This window comes from Macaca thibetana, chromosome 10 (assembly GCF_024542745.1).
Source record: "Macaca thibetana thibetana isolate TM-01 chromosome 10, ASM2454274v1, whole genome shotgun sequence".
NCBI classification, from domain to species: Eukaryota; Metazoa; Chordata; class Mammalia; order Primates; family Cercopithecidae; genus Macaca; species Macaca thibetana.
The window spans coordinates 37,064,609-37,084,637 of NC_065587.1; the positions used below are offsets into that span (position 1 = coordinate 37,064,609).

Genomic DNA, 20,029 nt, shown 5'->3' on the forward strand with positions numbered 1-20,029 from the left:
AGGGACCTCGGTCCGACCTTCAAAGGCTCTGAGAGGCTGCAGCCTGCCCACCTGTGCACACCTGGGGACTGTGGCCAAGTGGGTGTGTGGGGAGGGCTGTGCCACCACTCTGCCCCCACGGGCACCTGGTGGAGCAATGCGAGGCAGTAGCCGGGCCAGGCCACCGGAGCCTGGAGGGACAGCAGCTGTGACACCAGCCCTACCAGCCACCCAACAGGACCCCAGTCCATACCAAAGACTCAAAGTCAAACGAGTTTATTCAGAAAAGGCCTTGCTTGGCACCAGACTAAGAAAAGCAGCCCTGCCCCCCACCCCCTCCACCCGAGAAAGGTCAATTTACAAAGACAGGGGTGCGGGGGAGAGCTGGGTGGGGAAGACGCAGCCAGGCCAGGAGGCTTCTGCAGGCCTTGGCCTTCCCTGAGGGCCTCGCACTTTCCGGTGGCCGCTACAGTGGCCACCAAGGGAGGCCAGCACTGCAGGTCATGGGTCACGGAGCAGAGCCTGAGGGGAGCCCGCAGCAGCTCCGGAGGCCCCGGCCCCTGCAGCAGGGCCAGGAGAGCCAACACGCCATTGGGGAATCCTTTCCTTAAGGCTTCCCAGATTTGGCAGAAGGCTTCGCCTCTGTGTCCTGCACCTCCGCTGCCTCCCCTGCCTTGGCTGGCTCGTCCCCTGCAGGTCCTGCCGGGCTGGGGCCTGGGGTCTCCGACGGGCTCTCAGCTGGCTCGTCCCCTGCAGGTCCTGCCGGGCTGGGGCCTGGGGTCTCCGACAGGCTCTCAGCTGGCTCGTCCCCTGCAGGTCCTGCCGGGCTGGGGCCTGGGGTCTCCGACGGGCTCTCAGCTGGCTCGTCCCCTGCAGGTCCTGCCGGGCTGGGACCTGGGGTCTCCGATGGGCTCCCAGGGGTACCTTCTTTGGGCCCCGTTCGACCTTCTGTGTCCTCCTCAACCCCGTTCTCACTGTGTCCAGCCTTGGGGTACCCCGATGGGGCAGGGCACCCGGCAAGGGCCAAGGTCTGGGCGCCATCACTGGATACCATAGCACTGTCCCCAGAACCCTCATCCACCTTCCTCCGCTTCCTCACCTTGTCAGCCACCCTGGCTCCCAGGGGTTGGGGGCAGGGCTGCACGGCCTCCCCGGGGTCCTGGCCCCCCACTTCCTGGGTCCCCGTCCTGAGGCTGCCCTGGCTGAGGGCACACCCCTCCAAGTTCAGAGCAATCTTCTCCACCTCCGAGGCACTCTGAGGGCCTGGCTCTGTTGGGGGCTGCTCCCGCCGGCTCAGCTCCAGCTTCCTCTTCTTGCTCTCCTTGGGGCTTAGGGGCTCTGGCCCATCTTCCCCGTAGCCCCCTGCCTCATCCCCCTGGCTCCTCTCCAGGGGTCCCGCATCCTGGGGCTCCACACTCCGTGGCTGGGGCCCCTCGTCCACCCTGCCCCTACCCTTGCTGTGCTCTGGCCCACAGGTCCGACCCTGGGTGCTGGCCTTGTGGTCGGGGTCCCCGGGGCTTCCTTCTTCCTCCGCCTTCCTGGAGCCCTCGAGCGGACGGGGCCGAGAGCTGGGCTTGAACCTCCGCAGCTTGTCTGGGGGCCCCCAGACAAACTTGCAGCGGGGCCGGAAGTGCTCCCAGGCGAAGTGCACCAGCTGGCGGCGCTGGTTCCGGCAGCGCACGGCGAACATGAAGTAGTCCAGGGCACTCTGCCGCACGCCCGGCAGCTCCTGCCGCACCAGCGTCTCCTCCAGGAAGAAGCGGACCAGCGGCGCCTGGAAGTGCTCAAGGCCCAGCTCACCCAGCGACTTGAGGATGCGCGTGATGCGGAGGTTGTTGTGGCTGCGCCTGTGGGAGATCCGGGTCAGCAGAGGTCAATGGCCCGGGCCCCTCCTGCTGGGCTGCACCCTGTCCTGGCCTGCACTCCCACCCAGCTCCACGGGAGTCTCCCCATCCTGGCCCACGATCCAGTCTTTCTTTCCATTTGCCTCCCTGGGCCCAGGGGAGGACTCACGCTGTCCCCGTGAAAATGGCCTGTGGGCCCTAGACACATGGGGGGTGGGGGGGGATACTGACACATCACCTAGAGGGTGGCTGTACCCCGAGTCCCCCTGGTGGGGAGGAGCTGGCTGGACAAGAACCACAAGGGGTCCCTCCAGGGTACAGGGGCCTTGATCACCCTGTGAGAGCTGGCTGTACCACTGCAGATTCTCCCTCACCCCTGCTTGCTTCTCTATGCGGACTGCCACCTCCCAGGTGCAGGAACAGCATTCTTTACCTTCTCACCAACCCTACTAGGGAGGGACCGCCTGGCTCTACAGGCAGCAAGGAGGGGCTCAGGGCCTTGGTCCATTGCCCAAGCGGCCCTGGAGTTCTGTGTCTGCAGCAGTGCTCTGTGACCTGCCCGGAACCTGACGTGACCCTGTTCTGTGCTGGGGCTGGGGGTGGGCAGGACTAGCTGGGCCTCACCAGTTCAGGTTCTGGAAGCGCTTCTGGTAGTTCTGTGCTCGGCCCACCGTGCCTGTGCCTCGGTCCTCCAGCCGGATCCCGTAGAAGCCCAGCATGAGTTCGTAGGCCCGGACGAGCCTCTCCTGGATCTCCTGGGAGCTTTTAAACACCTGGAAAAGACCCCCTTGGAGAGCTCAGGCCCATCCCTGAAGCCCCGGTTCTCTCGGGGAGTGTGGGGGTGGCCTTGGGTCCCGACTCACTCAGAGGCCTGGACTAGACACACACACACACATACATTTAGAGACAGTCTTGCTCTGTTGCCCAGGCTGGAGTGCAGTGGTGCAATCTCAGTCACTGCAACCTCCGCCTCCCAGGTAGCTGGGATTACAGGCGCCCGCCACTACGCCTGGCTATTTTTTTTTTGTATTTTTAGTAGAGACGGGGTTTTGTCACGTTGGTCAGGCTGGTCTCAAACTCCTGACCTCAGGTGATCCACCCGCCTCAGCCTCCCACAGTGTGGGGATTACAAATGTGAGCCACGGCACCTGGCCTGAACTTAGACTTTTAGGGTAAAGTGACAAGAGACACATTCATGTCTTCATCTCTCCTCTGAGCTGCTCCGAGCTCTTGCCAGGGCCCGAGGCTGCTGCCCTCCCCCGAGAGGAAGTCGCTGGCCATGGGAAAGCGCCAGGAGGGGCCCCTTGGCTCTCTAAGTCCCTGCATCCTTCAGGGGCAGCTTCCAGACTTGGGTGACCCCACTCCAGCCTGAACCAGTGGTGAGAAAGGCAGATCCCGCCATTCCAGGTCTCTCAGGGGCTCTGCCCCAGACTCCCGCGTGGGGACAAACAGCCTCGGAGATTAGGTTTCTCTAGATGCCTGGTGGGGCGAGGACCACTGGGGAGGGACGGTCATCGTACTGGACCTCTGCCTTTCAAGGGGCCCCTGAGGGGGCACTCAATGCCTGCTGTCAGATGTGACCCTGTCTCTGAAGAGGCGTGGCTTGCCCAGGCCTCCCCATCTCCCCCTCCAGCCACAGCCAAGGCCTGGCTCACCTCGACCTCCCTGAGCGTGAGGGGCTTGGCATGCCAGTTCACTCCCGGTTCTCGCAGAGGAAACAGCCTGCAGGAGAAGAGATGCCCAGGCAAGGGGTTAGGAGAGCTGCTTCCAGCCCTCAGGCACGTACTTGCTGTGTAGCCCGGGGCAGCTCCCATCCTCTCTGGGCTCCCCCAGGCTCAACTCTAGGAGGGAGTGGCTAGGCAGAGGAGCAAGGGTGGGAGAGCTCGGGTGGGAGAGCTCAGGTGAGCGGGCGAGGGCCCAGGACAGGAGGTGTGCGGCCACGAGCCACAGCCTGCATGCTCAGCAGCACTGGGGAGGTGACTCAGACAGCAAGGGGCCCTGTGGCCATCCACCCCGGGCAGACCAGGGCCTTCCTTTCTACTCCTCACGGAAGTCTTCCCTCTCTTGTGCTGTCACTCGTGACACATCGCACACCAGCAGAGGCTCCCTGTGGACGCCCAGAGAGCTGTCCCCAAAGTAGGGCTTGCTGTGTTTGGGAGGCTACAGTGTGGATCCCCGAGACGCCTGCCACGCGGTTCACCCCAGCACTATGCCAGGATCCTGCCCCAGCTGAGTGGGACACAGGGGCCACCTCTTGAGGCTCACAGAGGCCTCCTGGCACCAAGGCTGCCCCTCTGGCAGGCAGGACCCGCCCCTCTCCTGTTTCAGGGAGCTTGTGTGCAGCCCTTCCTGTCCCCCTGGTCACCAAGAGCCCACAGACTGGGGACAGACCTGAGCCTTCCCTCAGTGGCTCTTGCATGTCCAGTAATGTCCATTCGTGTCATATGGACACCAGCTTCCAGGAAGGACAGGGAGTGCTCAGTCACACCAGGAAGCAGCATGGGGAAGGCTCCTGCCTGGGAGGACCCCTCCCCCGAAGCCTCCCCCACCGCCCATCCTCCTATTCTCCCCAACTCACCACTGGATGTAGGAGTGATTGTCCTCAAGGAGGTCATAGTTGTCCCTCCAGTTCTGAAGAATGTCCTCAATGAAACAGCCTGGGAGCCCCATGGGGACAAGTCAGCTGTGGCAGCTACCCTGCCCGCGCTCAGGAGGACAGGGTGTGTGGGGGGGACAAACGGAGGCAGTGCTGCCAGCAGCTTCCCTAAGCTACTCCTCGTCCCTGTCTCCTGAGGCTCTTCAGGGTGCCAGGCTCAGCGGGGCTACCCATCCCTCCTCCGACACACAGCCCTTGCCCTGCTGCCATCTGTGAACTGGACCCTTGCTGCTGGCTGGCGGCAAACCCAAGTGAGAGCCCGGAAGGTCCCTCTGGGGGAACCAGTGGTCCTTGACCAGGAACTATCTGTATAGGAGGGGGCCTCAGTGCCTCCTGCAAAAGGTGGCCTGTCAGCCACAGAAATCTGTCCTCAAACAAAGCCCCCAGCTGAAGCCAGCCCCGTGATGTGGCAGGCACAGTCTCCCGAGATGGGGGCCTGACAGTATTTTGTGCAGCCACCCAGTCTCTTTGTTTCATGTTGCAGCCATGACAAATGCATAAACAGGTGTGGAATGTGCCCATGAAACTTTATTGACACTGACATTTTAATTTCCTATAATATTAAAGTCATAGAATACTGTTCTATTTTTTTTGAGAGGGAGTCTTGCTCTGTTGCCCAGGCTGGAGCACAGTGGCGTGATCTCGGCTCACTGCAACCTCCACCTCCCAGGTTCAAGCGATTCTCCTGCTTCAGCCTCCTGAGTAGCTGGGACTACAGGCGCGCACTACCACACCCGGCTAATTTTTTTTGTATTTTTAGTAGAGACGGGGTTTCGCCATATTGGCCAGGCTGGTCTCGAACTCCTGACTCTGTGATCCACCCGCCTCGGCCTCCCCAAGTGCTGGGACTACAAGCATGAGCCACAAGGCCCGGCTTCTATAATTTTTTTCCAACTATTTAAAAATATAAAAACCATCCTTAGCTCCTTGGTTTATGTGTGGCTTTCATGAGGTCGTGGAGGAGCTCAGTGGTTTTGATAGAGACCGTGTGGCCTGAAAAGCTGCCGATATTCAGTCTCTGGCTCTTTGCAGACTTAGCCCACCCTGACCCAAACACCTCTCTGCAGAGATCCCAGGCTGGGGGACCTGGAGTCCCTCTGGCCGCCTCCAGGGGGCACTGTGGCGCTATTTGAAAGCCGTGGTCCCGGTAATCCCGGGGGGACATCCCAAACCAGGCCCCAGTGGACCACCCCCGCCAGGCAAGGACGGAAGTGCCGGCTGCCAGCGGTTGTGGGGCACCTACCGTTGGGCAGGAAGCGGATCTCATTTCTGTAGAAACTCAGGTTTGGCGTGTCCCCATTGCAGTCTCGTTCCACCAGATCCTGAAGAGCCAGAGAAAGGGGACAGCAGGGACCCATCAGACACAAGCTGCCCTGGGGCCCTCCGTGCCTTTCGGGGAGGAGCACCTGCAAACCTCCAGGCTGGCCCAAGACCCCAGGAGTCCGCATGGCTCCTCACTGTGCAGGTGGGGGCCATTCAGAGGACAGCAGCTGTCTCCAAGCGGCAGGGACCCCCCCTTCCCCATCTCGCCAGCCAGGCCAGGCCTGGCAGGTCTGGCAGGTCCCCTCCTCAGCACCCTGAAGGCAGCACAGGAGTTTCTGTGATTCAGGGGTGTGGAGGTAATTGCTGAGGACAACCACCACCCGCAGGAGACAGGACTGGCATGGGGTGGGGTGCCGTGTGGGTGACATCATGGCTGGCACTATGGCCACATTTGCAAGGCTACAGTGTGCTCAGAAAGGTAGGGGGACGCCCGTGGTCTCCCACGAGAGGGGATGGGCAGGGCTCTGAATCTACACCAGGCTGTGCCCCAGGCAGGGTCCTGCCCAGAACTGTGGCCCTGGCGCAGCAAGCCAGGCCGGCCTTCCAGAAGAAGCCGGGACATTCTGAGAAGAGCAGCTGGTGGGAGGGCTCTGTGTCCTGGGGCAGGGGCAGGCACGTACCGGGTAGTTGTGCCGGTACCTACACATGTCCCTCGTGGCTCGCCAGTTTCGGGACCCTGTCATCCTGGACTGGGAAGAGAAGAGATGGGATTAGGACCCCCACGGGAGACCCCCAAGTGAGCCCCCACCGTGGTGAGGGCTGCAGGGCCTGGGCCTGTCTTTAAAGGATGGGGGTTTCACGGCTCCTCCCTTTCATTCTCCCGCCCTGGTTCTTTTTCGGGGGTTCCCAGTGGGGCAGATTTGGGGCTCAGTAAAGTATCCGAACACCCTGCACAGAACCAGAGAGGGCTACAGTAGCCAAGTAGGGGTCTGCTCCTTCTATAGGCCCCCTTGGGACTCCTGGTTTCCACCTTAGGATGGCCCCTGGCTGACGTGCACCTCCCCAGGGGTGTGGCCCTGACCCTCTCCTCCTCCTAGGCCTGCTGGCCACCCCCCACTCTGGGTTTAGCCTCTGTTCTGTGCCCCTGGAGACTCCCCCTGCTTTGTGCTCTGAAGTCACCAGGCTGGGTTCTTGGGGGCAGTGGCCTCACCACCTATAGCCCCAGGAGGAGACCAGGTGCTTCTGGCAGGGTCTAATGAATGAATGCCCCTTCCCTGCCCAACCCCACACCTCACTGGCCATGGTGAGGTCAGGCCCTGAGTCTCCAGCCTCCAGCCCTGTCTGGAGATGGCTTCTCAGCAAGACGTCAGGTCCTCTTGATGCCCCAAGCCCTTCAGCCCCCATCTCTGCAGGCCAAGCATCATGAGGCTAAGCAAAGGGCTGGAAGTACCTAGTGATGAGGATGCTGGGACACAGCCCTGACCTTGTGATGAGGGTAGGGGGGCTGGGGCTGAGCCCTACTTGGTGGGTAGGGCAGGAATGGGTGTGCTTGTCCAGGGCAACAACTGGGACCCAGGATCCCTGGGGAGTGCTAGAAGGGGGTCTGGGAGGCCCAGTCAGCCACTGTATCCCCTGGCTCCCCGCTGAGCTCCGGCTGGGGCCTGGCATTGCCTCTTTGCCTGATTTCCTTCTTTTTCTTTCCCCCGGAGATGGGAGCTTCATGCAATCTCCACTCACTGCAACCTCCACCTGTCAGGTTTCGGTGATTCTCCTGCTTAAACCTCTCGAGTAGCCGGGATTACAGGTGCCCATCACCACGCCTGGTTAATTTTGTGTTTTTAGTAGAGACAGAGTTTCACCATGTTGGCCAGGCTAATCTTGGACTCCTAACTTCTGGTGATCTGATCACCTAGGCCTCCGAAAGTGCTGGGATTACAGGCCTGAGCCACCACCACCAGCCTCTCAGCCTGACTTCTCAACAGGGCCTGCTCCTGTGGTTCTCTCGACCGGCCCAGCCATCAGTTTCTACTTCTTCCTGGGGCCAGCGGGAACCTCCCTGGGTCAGTTCTGGAGGCTGGGTCCTGCCTGCACGTGGCCACAGACAGCCCACAGGTGCACACATGACACTGCCCAGGAGAAAGTGAAACAGCCCCGCCAGGGTCCAGCACAGGCAGCTCAGGAGGCCTGAGGGGTCCGAAGGAGAAGGGGAGGGGCTTGGGGACAGAAGCCACAGCAGGAGGCAGAAGGGAAGAGGTCAAAGGTCACAGGCGCCTGGCAGGATGGTCAGGGCCTCTGAGCACCGCTTCAGGAGAGTGGCCTGAGGAACTCCAGTGAGAGGAGCCCGTCAGAGCTCACCCAGGGGTCACGCCGTCCTGGAGGACAGTGCCAGACCCCGCCCCCCTGCCCAGCCTGCCTGGCAGCTGCCCTCCCGGCGACAGGGCCCAGCCCCTCCGTGCTCTCTCACTGCCCACTCCACCATGGCCAGGCGCAAACGCAAACAGTGCTGGGTGCCAAGGGGAGAAACCATGCGGAGCCTATGGCTCGGAGTTCCAGATACTTCCCGGGCCCCACAACCCGGGCAGCTCAGCTGGAAGGACGCTCCCAAATAAATCCCAGCTCCCCGACCGGGACCGGACGGTGACAATGCGGCGTTCCCAGCGCGGCTCAGGGAGCCGCTAGCAACAAAAGTAACCCTGGCGTTGACAGGCGCCCGGCGGTAACAAAAGTAACAGGCAAAGGCCCCACCAGCCAGCCCCGGGCTCCCGCAGGTGCAGAAGCGAAGCCTCCCAGGCCAGACCCGGCCCCGGCCCGGGCTCCAGACCCAGCCCCAGGCCACGGGGCCTGCGCAGGGGCCGCCAGGAGGCCAAGGCGCGGGCCTGAGGCAGGAGGGGTCCCATCGGGGGCGGCCACGGCGGCCGGAGACGGGACGCGCCCGAGGCACCCCTGGGGGAAACGGCTCCCACGCACGATGGGGCCCGGGAGGCTCTATCACCCACGCGCGGCCCCCGCACTTCTCCGCCGGGCCCTGGGGCCGGGGTCGGCCGGTCTGGGGTGGGGTCCCCGGGGCTGCGGAAGCTCCAGGAGACCCCAGGTGTCTCCGCCCGGGAGAGGGGGGTCTCCGGTCCACGCAGCCAGGCGGGGGGCGCCGGGGACCCCAGGCCTTGTCAGCGCCGCAGGCCGCACCTGGAGCGCGCTGGGCCGCGCCGCCCGCGGCTCCTCCGGTTCCTCGTCCTCGTCCTCGTCCCCCGCGTCCGCGTCCCTCGCGCCGGCGGCCTCGCCGTCCTCGCAGTCCTCGTCCTCCGCGTCCTCCGCATCCTCCTCGTCCTCCTCCCAGGTGGAGTCGCAGTCGGGGTCGTCCATGCTCGGCGGCGGCGGGGCTCGCGCTAGAGGCGGAAGCGAAACCTAAAGCGGAGGAAGCGCGGGGGGCGGGGCGGGGCGGGGGAGGGGAGGGAGCGGCCCAGGCCCCGCCCGCGTCCGCGCGCAACGCCCCTCCCTCCCCGGGACGCCCGCCCCGGCGCCCCTCCCTCCCCCGAGAATCCCCCAACGTCCGCCCGGGAGGATGCCCCTCGTAGAACGCCCACCCCCACCCCACGATGCCCACCCGGGAGGATTCGCCCCACCCCGTCTCGCAAGGATGCCCGCCCTAGGAGATCCTCCCTCCCGAAAATGTCCCCAAAGGCTGCCCGCCCCCCAGAGGACCGTCTCCCGGAAGATGAGCCGGGTACCTCGGAAGGATGTCTTCCGGATGATGTTCTCCCAGCAGGATTCTCTCCCCGGAGGACGCCTGCCCCGCAGATAATCCCCCCTTCCAAGAATATTTCTGTCCCCCAAGAGAAATCCCCCCAGAGGATGTCCCCATCAGAAGAATGGCCCCTGGAGGATAACCCCTGGAGGGGCCACAGGTCCACAGGGGCCTCTCTCCCTAAGCTGGGTTTGTGGGGGTCCCTGTCCTTTTGCTGCGGGCCGGGGGCCTTACTCAGCTCCTGGAAGCTGCTGGCGGACCCCTGTCCCTCCACAGGCAGTGCGAAGCATGTCTGTTTTCTTTTCGAAGCCACCAAGGAAGTCTTTCTCTCTAGGGTGCCGAGTCTTATATAACCAAGATGACATGGGCAAGCTGTCATCTTCTCTCGCCATCTTCTCTCAGTTGTAAGGAGGCACTTAGGGGAGAGGAGCACACAAAGCCTGGGCCACCAGGAGGGTCACCCTGGGGACGGTTCAACACAGCTGATGCCAGTTCAGTGCCTCCTCAGGGCCGTCTCTCTAAGTACTGGCAGATCTGGGGCAACGCACAGTCACTTTCAGCTGCCGTTTCCCAGCACCGCGGGTCCCTTGCTCATCCACCTTTGACATCTGCTGGTGATACATGGCAAAGTTGGTGACCTCTTGGAATACAAATCAGGAGTGACCACCCAGATAAACTTCTTCTGTAACTACTATACCACTTCATTTCAAAAAATTTAGGTAAAACTAAATCTGGATTTTGGACTTGGCCATGAGGATAGCTTCCGGCAGAGTTGTCCCTGGAATGATGGTGGTGGACAGGTGGAGCGGGCCCCAGCCCAGCCCCCAGGGGACACTGCCATCTCCTAGCCCTGCAGGCCCACTGGCAGGCCTCAGGCTGCCTGGACCTGGGAACTGGTGACATTCCTTGTACTATGTGCCAGGGATAGCCGTGAACGGAAGTGTTCCAATCCTGGTCACAAGTACAGGTTAAGGACTCTCTGGGCGCTGGGCCCTAATCTTTGCTGACCTGTTGACCGTTGTTAGCAGGTGCTAACTGGTGTTAGTGGTTGGAACCTGTGGACATACATCTCCCTTTCTTAAAACGACAGTAGTGATTCCCCGAAGTTTTGGGGCTCTGGACATTTCTGCAAATCAACTTACTGCAATAGCCAGGGCAGGTTTCCCAGGGAGACTGAGTGAGCTGCCTGACCTTCTTGTTAGATGCTTTACAGCTGGGATCTGCTTACAGCATCAGAATAGATGGTGGGGTGGGGGTGGGGAGGCTCTGATGGGGACGTTGATGGGTGCTGGGTGGTTGTATAGGGTTTGGATGATCTGAGACTTGGGTGGGCAGGCCGCTCCCTCCACTGCCCCCAGAAAACAGAAAGACAAGCATACTGGGTGCTGACAACATTGTTCCAAGGTGGCAGCATTCCTGCTGCTGCCTACTGTTGGCAGGATATAGAACCACTTCCCTAAAAAGAGTATTAAGGGACATTGCCCAACTTATGTTTTACAAATATCACCACACTGAATTGCTTCTTTACAAATATCACACCAAATTTCTTCTTTAGTTGCTTTTGTGTCGTGTATGTGTGTGTGTGTGTGTGTGTGTGTGTGTGCGTGCAGAGCTCATTTCGGGGGCATGCTGATCCAAGAAGTGCAGGAGCTGCTGCAGGGGACTGTGCAACAGCATTGCTTCTTCAGAGTGTCATCTGCAGTTCAGTGACGTCCTGTATGGCTCGGCATTCCAGAAGGGTTTGCTGTTGAGGCTGGGGAAAGGGGCTCTCTTTCTCTGTCACTTTCTCTCTCTCTCTCTCTCTCCCTCTCTCTCTCTCTCCCCCCCCCGCTCCCTCCCTCCCTCCCTGTCACACACACACACACACACACACACACACACACACACACACACACACACACACACAGCTCCCAGGCACTCACGAAGGGCAATGGTTTCTGTACATGCAGTAGGTGATGTGCCTGGAGCAGGCGTTGCTCACAGCTAAGGAGCCCAGCAGAATTTTGTGTGGCTCGGGGCTTGGATTTCAGCCTTCATATCTTCTCCAGGTAAGACCAGTGGCAGCCACGTGATTTGGCCCAAGCATGCCCTGTCCTCAATCAACCAGCCAAGCAGGGAGCCTCGCTGCCAGTGCCCTGCCGCTCAGTATTTATTCGCTGCTATTTGGGGAGCAGGAGAGCCCAACTGCCTTTCCCAGTCACCCCTGGGTCGCCCTGGGTGGGGCAGGCAGGGGAGTTCAGATCACTCCCACTCTCAGCCTTCACTGAGTCCCCACCCCAGCTGCCAGCCATAGAGAAAAATGTCTCTGAGGCGGCAGGTGCTCTCGGGCCCTGGGTGTCCCAGGCACAGCCGCTGCTGAGGCTTCCAGGCTCAACATCAGCGGCGGCTTCTGACCCATTCAGATCTTGTCCTGAGCGCGCACTGTGCCATGTCTCGCCTCTACAGCAGCAGGCACCTGAGCGTCGGTGCACGGGTCAGCCTCATGCCAGCTCCGTTTTCCTTTTCAGATTTGTGTTCAGTCTGCACCTTCTACATGACATGGTGGAGTATGCATTACATAAAGCCCCCAGGTTAGAGACAGGACCCCTAGGGCCAGGAGGGGGTAAGTACAGCGCTGACCAGGACTGGAGGCCACATCACCCTTGCCCCAACACTCGTGAATTTGACGTGGTCATCCCACCTGCCAGCAGAGCGTGAACGGGGCCTTCCCACAAGGAAGCCTGGAAGTCCCTGTGAGTCCATAAGGACTCATGGCTCCTGACTTCAACCAGTCAGCCTCTCGTCCAGAAGGGGAGGCCCGGGGCGGGGGGCATGCTGCTTGCCTGCCCAGTGGGCTTACGCTGTGGGCTCTCGCTTTCTCCTGAAAGTGCAGCAAAATGTTACAGTAATCGAGATAAGGCAGATTTATTAACCAGTCTTTCCCAGCACAATCTCAGGTCACCCAAGATGCAGTTTCAGATGGAGGTTTACAACGGTGAGCCTGGGTGGAGAGTACGACTCCTTCTGGCCATCCCGTGACACCCTGTGTTAGCGTTTGTCCCCCTTTCCCCTGCTGCTTTTGGAGTACCTAGGAGCCACACTGCTGTCCCAGATCGAGACTCCAGGACAGGACCTGGCACAAAGCCCTGAGTCTGACCTCACAGGAGAGATCAGACGGGCAAGGGGGCACACTTGGGCAGCAAAGGGAGACCTCACCCTTCCCTGGCTGCAGGGCTGAGTATTTGGGGTGTGAGTGGAGGAATGCCAGGCAGGTTCAGTCCTTCGGTCTAGGCGTGTGGGGCCCTCCAGGTGCCTGCTCTTTGTGGCAGGCTGTTACAGCAGGGCTGTGGATTTGTCCCGGCTCTATAGAAAAGGGACCCACAGGGTCCCCCAGGCAGCTGCCCTACCCTGGGAGTGCAGCTTGGGCAGGCCACAGACCAGCAGCTTCCCTGGGCTCTTCTGCCCCAGAAGCAACAGCGGGTTTGGTGCAGACCAGCACCAGGTGCCACACGGGGCGATCACACCACGGGATTCCTGGCTTTGCCTCTTTAGTGGGTGCCTTGTGATCTGCGTCATGGTGAGGAGGATTCCAGGGACAGACGGCCAGGGACGTTCCCATGTGGAGGAGACTCCACTGGCAGAGAAGCAGCGTCAAGCTGGACATTGGGGTGCGCTGGCTGGCCAGGACAGCGCTTGTCCCCCTGTCCACACATGGAACACGGGACTTCCCTCTGCGGCCCAGCCAGCGGTCTCATCTTGCAGCCGCAGCTTTCAGCAGGAAGGAGCTCGCTGGTGCCTGCCTGACCTACCAGGGCCCACACCGTTTTGCCCTCCTAACATTTTGTATTTTAAGTGCTTATCACAGTCCACAAAATAACCACTCAGAATCTGTTACTATTTTGTTTATACATTGTATCAAGTGAATGTTAACAAGTCATCTAAGTGTATGCTTTAGTTATAAATCTTGGAAAAATAAAAACTTCCTTTTGGAGGAAAAGTTAACTCACTTTGGTATGAAAATCACACAACTCCAAGTTGGATTTTTTTGTGCTTTAATGTTCGCAGTCACACAAAAGTGGTATCTCCATCAGCACTGGGGCGGCCACCTCCTCCTCATCAGCCCGACAGCTGCACGGTCCCGCCTCTCACCCATTTGGTCTGTTTGCAAGTTACTAGATCATACAAAAATAACCGCTACAAATTCTCTGTATCTGGCATATAAAAACTGAGCAAAAAGTATCTCTTAAAGCAAAACATCTCAGAAAAAATACAACACAGGTTTAACTTCTGCAGTACTTTGTTCATATAAAACACTAGTAAAATAGGCTTCTTAAAAATTAAATAGTGAAATACCAACCAAATTATATACATTGTTACAGTACAAGTGAATGAGGCAAAATATCCAGTTCTTAGTTTCCCAGGTGGAGGGGGGGCTGTCAGTGCGTGGCACGGAGGGGTGACAGGAAGGCCATGTTCTGATGTCACAGTCAGTGCAGAAACAGGCTTGCAGCGGGACAAACAGATGGAAAGAACTGAGTCACGCAGGGAAGACCAGTGGCTCCTTTGAGGAAGAGTGAGGTCATGTTTTTATTGCTTGCTAATCCGAGGTTTTCCCCTGGCCTGATGCCCCTCTAGGTAGCCTGGATCCCAAACGCTGCAGCCCATGTAGAGCTAATCCATGTCACCAAGTAGCCCTGGGGAAGCCACAGCTGTTCCAGAGAAGACAGAACAAGGCTTCAGAGCCCTCAACATCTGAGCTGGATTGATCCTGGTCTTTCAGGTCCATCAGGGTCCCACATGGTCCAGCTGACACACGTTTCCCCGCTGACGGCCACGTTCACCTGAGAGCCTGAGGGTGGGCAGTGTGGGCTCACGGCACTGGGGTGATACCACTGTGGCCTGGGGGGTGGCACTCAGACCCAGCCGACCCCATCAGTGACCACAGCTCTTCACCCGCTTCTCTGCTGCCGCCAGGACTGAGGGGTCTATGTGCGGCGCCGCTTGGCAGCGCTGGGACTGGAGGGGTTGCTGTTCGCGGTCAGGACTTTGTCGGTGACCCGGCTGCGCTTCCGCTTGTCTGCGCCTTCTTTGCACCCCAAGTCTGAGGAGTTCTTCTCTTTGTCTTTGCTGGATTTTTCTGTTGCTTTCCCCAAACTCCCTGAAGATGAAAAAACTGAGAAACGAAAAATCACTTGGCTGAAAACAGAATATCCAGAATCTTATTTTTGTCTTCCTGTTCAGTTAAAAAAATCTGCATATTGACACGTGACCCTCTGAACCCAAAGCTTCCTCCTGAGCTGGGAGCCCTTTGCATGTGGGCCTGCAGAGGGGCCTGGTCCTCCTGAGGACCTCCCTGCTGTGGGCACTGCAGGGACCACCGCTCAGACCCCAGCCTACAACACGGAGCCGGAACTCAGCTCCTGGGGAGGGGGCACTGCAGGATCCATCCTGTGCCTAGATGTCCTGCCCGGGGCCTCTGCACCGCAGGCTCTACGCCCACCTGACTGTGCCCTGCCTGAGGGTGGCTTCAGGGTGCTGAGCCCCAAAGGGCATTAGGGCAGGGTGAGCTCCACACTCACCATCGTCAGCCCCATTGTGGGGGTCCACGTCTTCCTTCATCTCCTCTTTCATCTCCTCTTCTATCATCACTTTTCCTGTGGAGGAGACAGCTGACGCTCACCGAAAACCCACGGTGGTGGCCGACGCTGGGGGATGGTCAGGCCAGGGACTGCTCCGACGCTTGCTGCCCACACGGGCCTCAGCTTCCGTCCAGCCACTGCTCTCAAACAAAGTCCTCTCCAATCCCGGAGGTTCCAAGACCACCCAAGCACAGGTGGGGCGGGGTCTGTGCTGGACCCTCACACCTCCCTGGAGGCCCGGGGTCCTCACCCTCACCTCCCCGCCCTTGGCCAGGGTCTGGCCTTTTCTGATTCCCAAGCCCAACCTCTCCCGAGTCTCACCTTCTCGGACCTCCTGAATGATCTCTTCTGGAAGGACGAAGTTCCTCTCTGGATTCGGGAATGGAAGAATCTCAGACTCATGCTGATGTCAAATAGAGAGTTTTAAGAAACAAGGGTGAAGATGCGGTTTCAAGAAGCCACTACAGCCATGTAAGAGCCACTTGGCGAGCAGCCAGCGAGCACACGTCACTGTGTTGGAGGCTGCGGTGGGCAGGGCATGGGCAAAGGGCATTTCTTCTTTTTGTGAACAGTGCCTGCTACAGCTGGGCTTTTCAGACAGACCCAGGGAGGGCAGAACCAGTGGAGGCACGTGCAGGGGTCAGGAAGACCCACCGGGGCCGGCATCACTAAGGTGGGCCCTGAGGACCGGGTAGCCCTGGTGACATACACCTGTGGGCCCTGCCTGCCCACCACGACCTATGGTCTCACCAAGAGACTGCACACCTGTGGGTCCTGCCTGCCCACCACGACCTATGGTCTCACCAAGAGACTGCATTCCCCAAGGCGGTGTGCAGAGGGCACGGTGACAGCCCTGGGGAAAGGCCGCAGGCACCTCGAGTTCTCATCCACGTGGCAGGAACCCATGGACACTGAGGGTGTCAGTTGGGAGCGCCACAGGCACAGAACCAGGCAAGGAAGAAGAGCAGATGGAGCAGGGCCACCCGAGTGCTTGCCAGGCACTGCCCTCCTGAGGTCACACAGACCAGAGGGAGAGACCGGGAGCCAGGGAAAAGTGGAGCTGGCGGGAAGGGCCCTGGACTGGGAGGCGATTCAGGAGACAGGGGCTTCTACTCGGCAGTTTGGGTGCTGTATGGAACAGGCAGTCAGGCCACATATGTGCTCCTCAAAATCTCCTGGGCCAGCTGGTCAGCCTCTCGGGGGTACTCCAGGGGCTCTGTATTTCATAAGGTCTGAAAGACTCAGATCTCAGTCACACAGAAGTGTCATGGTCCAGAGAAAGTGCCAGCCTGTGGTCTTGCCCAGTCCTTACTGATGTCATAGGCCACTGCAGGAATAAGGAACAGGGCCACAGTCCTAGGGCTGAAAGGCCTGGCGGTCCCACATGGCTTCCTGAGTGTCATGTGGGCTGCTGTGCTCATCTGAGCCAGCACCCATGCCCCAGGGGACATTATGGGCCTTGGAGCTGTTTGTCTTCCCCAGAGACAGGCATAGATTGACACCGATCTCTCCAAATCCCGGTGTGGGAGGTGTCTGGGGACCTAGCGCCCTCTCCCACAACCAAGAAGCTGCTGGGAGTTTGGTGACAGGGGGCCTCTGACCCTGAGGGGTGGTGACCAGGGTTCAATGGCTGATGGATACGCTCTAGGGAGGAGCGGGTCCAGGGAGGACCTTGTGAGCTTAGTAGCCAGCTGTGTCTGGGCCACTAGGTACTGGTCACCCAGTGCAAATGCCGCACTGGCTCAGAACGTCCTCAACACACGAGGCGGCAGCAACAGGGGCTTAAGCTTCCAGGGCATTTCTAGGGCTGAGCATCCTTCCTCTCCTCAGACAGCCAGGCCCCTGCACGGCTGGCATCTCTGTCCCCTTTCTACAGCTATGACAAGGAGACCCACATCACTCCACCAATGTCAACAGCAAGCATTCCTTGCCTCAGTGGTGCCCCTATGTCTTCCTGGAAGGGCTGGTGTGGCCCTGAGTCCAGCGTGGCTGGCACAGACTCTCCTTCCACCAGCACAGGTCCCCACTCCTCCTGGTCACCTGACCCCTGACCCCCACCCCATTCTCCAAGCACACCACCTTCTTTCAGCTCCTGGACCCACCACCTCCTGCTGCCACAGAGCCTGCAACACCCACCTGTCTCTTGTGGCCAGCCTGCTTACCTAGTTAACGCGCTCGCCCGTCACACACTGCCAGCTCCAAGCTCTGTGAGGACTGGGACTCTATTTGCCTGACTCCCACAGAAGCCACCAAATTCACCTTGGTGTGACTCAGATAGGGTCACCCTCTGCCTAAAGCACTTCTGGGGCATCCCGGGAGGCTGACAAGGGCCTAAGGGCCTGGGGCCTCTGCATCCTTCCCTCCCTCCCCAGGGTCTCAGCTGGAGGCTCTGGCCCAGCACCCAGTCTAAAGCAGGCCCCCTGAAAAGCTGGCCAGCTGCTAGCATTGTGTTTGTGCTTTCCATGACAGGCTCTGGAGCCCTGGGATGCCCTCCTTAAGGATGGGTCTCACTGCAGGGGGCTCTGCCCAGCGGACCCCAGCAGGCATGGAGGGGCCTCTGCTCTGCCCAGCTCAGGCTGACCCTCAGCGGTGTGTGGGTTCGTGCCCCCATCGGGCAGCACAGGGAGGGTGGTTGGGCTCACCAGTGCCTGCATGTCGTACATGGTGCTCAGGTGGTCCCAGATGACCTTGGATGGGACCTGCCGCCCGATGTTCTGGCTGAACTTGTCCCGGATACAAATCATGTGGAAGTGTCGGTTCACACCTGGGGGGAGGAGGGGCGGCGGGACAACCGGTCAGAGGGGAGGAGAAGGAGAAAGGGGATGGAGGGGACAGGGTGCCCTGGGGACTGGAGGGGCAAGGGTGGCCGCGGTGGGATGGGGCGGGCCAGGGTGCGGAGGGGCTGTCGGGGGGCAGGGCTGGGTGGTGTGTGTGGGAGGGGGTGGGGCGTCCCGGGGCAGAGGTGGGGGTGGGGCGCTGCGGGCTGGGGCCTCGCGGTGTCACGGGGGTAGGGGCCGGGGGCGGGGTCCGGGGCGGGGTCCGAAGGGCGCGTGGGAGGGGGCGGGGGTCCCGGGACGGGTGTGGCGGGGGTGTCACGGCCCGGGCTCGGCGGGGCGCGTGGGGGCGCGGGTGTCGCGAGCGCAGGCCCCGCCCCGCCCCGCCGGTTGCCCGCCCCGCCCCCACGCGCGTCCGCGGCCTGGGCGCTCACCGACGGGCTTGTGGCCCAGCATGGCGTGGAAGAGGCACACCTCCACCTCGGGGCTCCACACCACTGTCTCCTCCGCCGGGCTGGTGGCCGCCTCCCCTGGGCCCTTGTCGCCTGCGGCGCCCCCGCCGCCCACCTCGGCCTCTCCCATGGCCGCGGCCCGGCCGAGCAAGGAGCCCCCGGCGGGAGCAGGCGCGGCCACGAGCTCCGCGCAGGCGCACTCGGGGGCGGGCGCGCGCTCCGCCAGGCACGAGCTCGGGCTCACGCGCCGGCGTCGGCGCAGGCGCAGCCGAGGCCTCGGGTCCCTTCCCGCCGGGGACTCCGCCCTGCTCCGCCCCGTGCGGGGGTGCTTAAAACGTGTTCCTCTTTAAAGCACAGTAAGTGTTCTAACACTTCACCCAAACAACAACAGAAAACTTTTTTGCTTCAAAGAAAACCATCAGCAAAGTGAAAAGACGACCCACAGATTGGGAGAAAGTATTTGCAAATCCTGTATCTGATAAGGAACTTCCTTGCAGAAGGTATAAATATAACTCTATAATAAAAAGACAGTCTAACTATAAAACGGCAAAGGATTTGGATACACATTTTTCCAAAGAAGATGTACAGATGGGCCGGGCGCGGTGGCTCACGCCTGTAATCCCAGCACTTTGGGAGGCCGAGGCGGGAGGATCATCTGAGGTCAGGAATTCGAGACCAGCCTGGCCAACATGGCATAATCCCGTCTCTACTAAAAATACAAAAAAATTAGCCGGCCGTGGTGGCGGGCGCCTGTAATCCCAGTTACTTCGAGAGGCTGAGGCAGGAGAATCGCTTGAACCCGAGAGGCGGAGGTTGCAGTGAGCGGAGATCGCGCCATTGCAATCCAGCTTGGGCAACAAGAGAGAAACTCCGACTCGGGAAAAAGAAAAAAAAAAGATGTATAGATGGCCAATGAGCACCATCGGTCACGCGAAACGCGAACCAGCCCGCGTGGGGACCCCCTTCCCCGCCGAGACCGCCGCAACCACGCGGCCGGGGTGGCGAGTACTGCGAGGATCCGGGCTCGGGACCCTCGTGCGGTCGTGCTGTGGGGCCAGATGGAGTCGCTGCTGCGAAAGACAGAACGGCCGTTCCTTCAACGATGGAACCGTCTCCCTAGGAGGCAGCAGCTCCGTGGCGGGCGCCCGCGACGGTGGAACAAGACACAGGTTCAGGCTGGGATCCGCAGCCGCAAGGCTAGCGCCGCCCCCAACCGGGGCTGAACCGGCTAGGGGCGCACGGACCGCGGGCACCCGCACGGCGCAGCCGCGTTCAGCCTAAAAGCCGCGAGCGCGGACTGCGGCAGCGTGGGTGCGGGCTGAGACGAAAGTCAGAGAATTCAGACACCAAAATACGCAGCATGGGAATCCATTCACAGGAAGAGCCAGAACTGGCAACTCCATAGAAATAGAAAGTAGACGCACAGTTGCCGGGGACGGGGGAGGGGGAGGGAAACGCGAGTCACTGCGGATGGGGATCGGCTTCTTTTTTGTTTCTGAGGCAGAGTCTCGCTCTGTTGCCCAGGCTGGGGTGCAATGGCGCGATCTTGGCTCACTGCAACCTCTGCCTCTCGGGTTCAAGCAATTCTCCCGACAGACTCCCGAGAAGCTGGGACCACAGGCCCTCACCACGGCCGGCTAATTTTTGTATTTTTAGTAGAGACGCGGTTTCACCATGTTGGCCAGGCTGGTCTCGAACTCT

At 60.5% G+C, this 20,029-nt stretch overlaps 2 protein-coding genes across 5 annotated transcripts in view; both read right to left on the minus strand.

Annotated features, from left to right (window-relative positions):
- Nucleotides 1-239: 239 nt before the first annotated feature.
- OGFR (opioid growth factor receptor) overlaps nt 240-20,029 on the minus strand; it is a 431,648-nt gene continuing 411,858 nt past the window's right edge. Inside the window, exons 2-10 of one of the 4 annotated variants that reach the window (XM_050745084.1) lie at nt 9,719-9,789; nt 9,468-9,562; nt 8,926-9,125; nt 6,423-6,491; nt 5,723-5,801; nt 4,402-4,480; nt 3,479-3,545; nt 2,448-2,596; nt 240-1,826 (exon numbers count right to left, since the gene is read on the minus strand). In XM_050745084.1, coding sequence (XP_050601041.1) covers nt 587-1,826; nt 2,448-2,596; nt 3,479-3,545; nt 4,402-4,480; nt 5,723-5,801; nt 6,423-6,491; nt 8,926-9,125; nt 9,468-9,562; nt 9,719-9,774 — 2,034 coding nt within the window. In that variant the 5' untranslated portion in view covers nt 9,775-9,789 and the 3' untranslated portion in view covers nt 240-586. Of the gene's footprint in view, nt 1,827-2,447; nt 2,597-3,478; nt 3,546-4,401; nt 4,481-5,722; nt 5,802-6,422; nt 6,492-8,925; nt 9,126-9,343; nt 9,420-9,467; nt 9,563-9,718; nt 9,790-20,029 lie in introns of those variants that run through there. The other 3 variants (XM_050745087.1, XM_050745086.1, XM_050745085.1) reach the window with 3 other exon arrangements.
- Nucleotides 13,499-18,525, minus strand: MRGBP (MRG domain binding protein). The gene is made up of 5 exons (XM_050745115.1): nt 18,311-18,525; nt 17,745-17,866; nt 15,424-15,505; nt 15,043-15,117; nt 13,499-14,636 (listed from the first exon to the last, which is right to left on the minus strand). The coding sequence occupies exons 1-5, from the start codon at nt 18,456-18,458 to the stop codon at nt 14,449-14,451; spliced, it is 615 nt and encodes a 204-aa protein (XP_050601072.1). The 5' UTR covers nt 18,459-18,525; the 3' UTR covers nt 13,499-14,448.

Coding starts and splice junctions, on each gene's coding strand:
- MRGBP (XM_050745115.1), bottom strand. CDS start 18,458: ATGGGAGAGGCCGAGGTGGGCGGCGGGGGCGCCGCAGGCGACAAGGGC. Junction 15,118..15,423: donor CATTCAGGAGGTCCGAGAAG/GTGAGACTCGGG, acceptor TCTCCTCCACAG/GAAAAGTGATGATAGAAGAG. Junction 14,637..15,042: donor CCACAATGGGGCTGACGATG/GTGAGTGTGGAG, acceptor TTCGTTTCTCAG/TTTTTTCATCTTCAGGGAGT.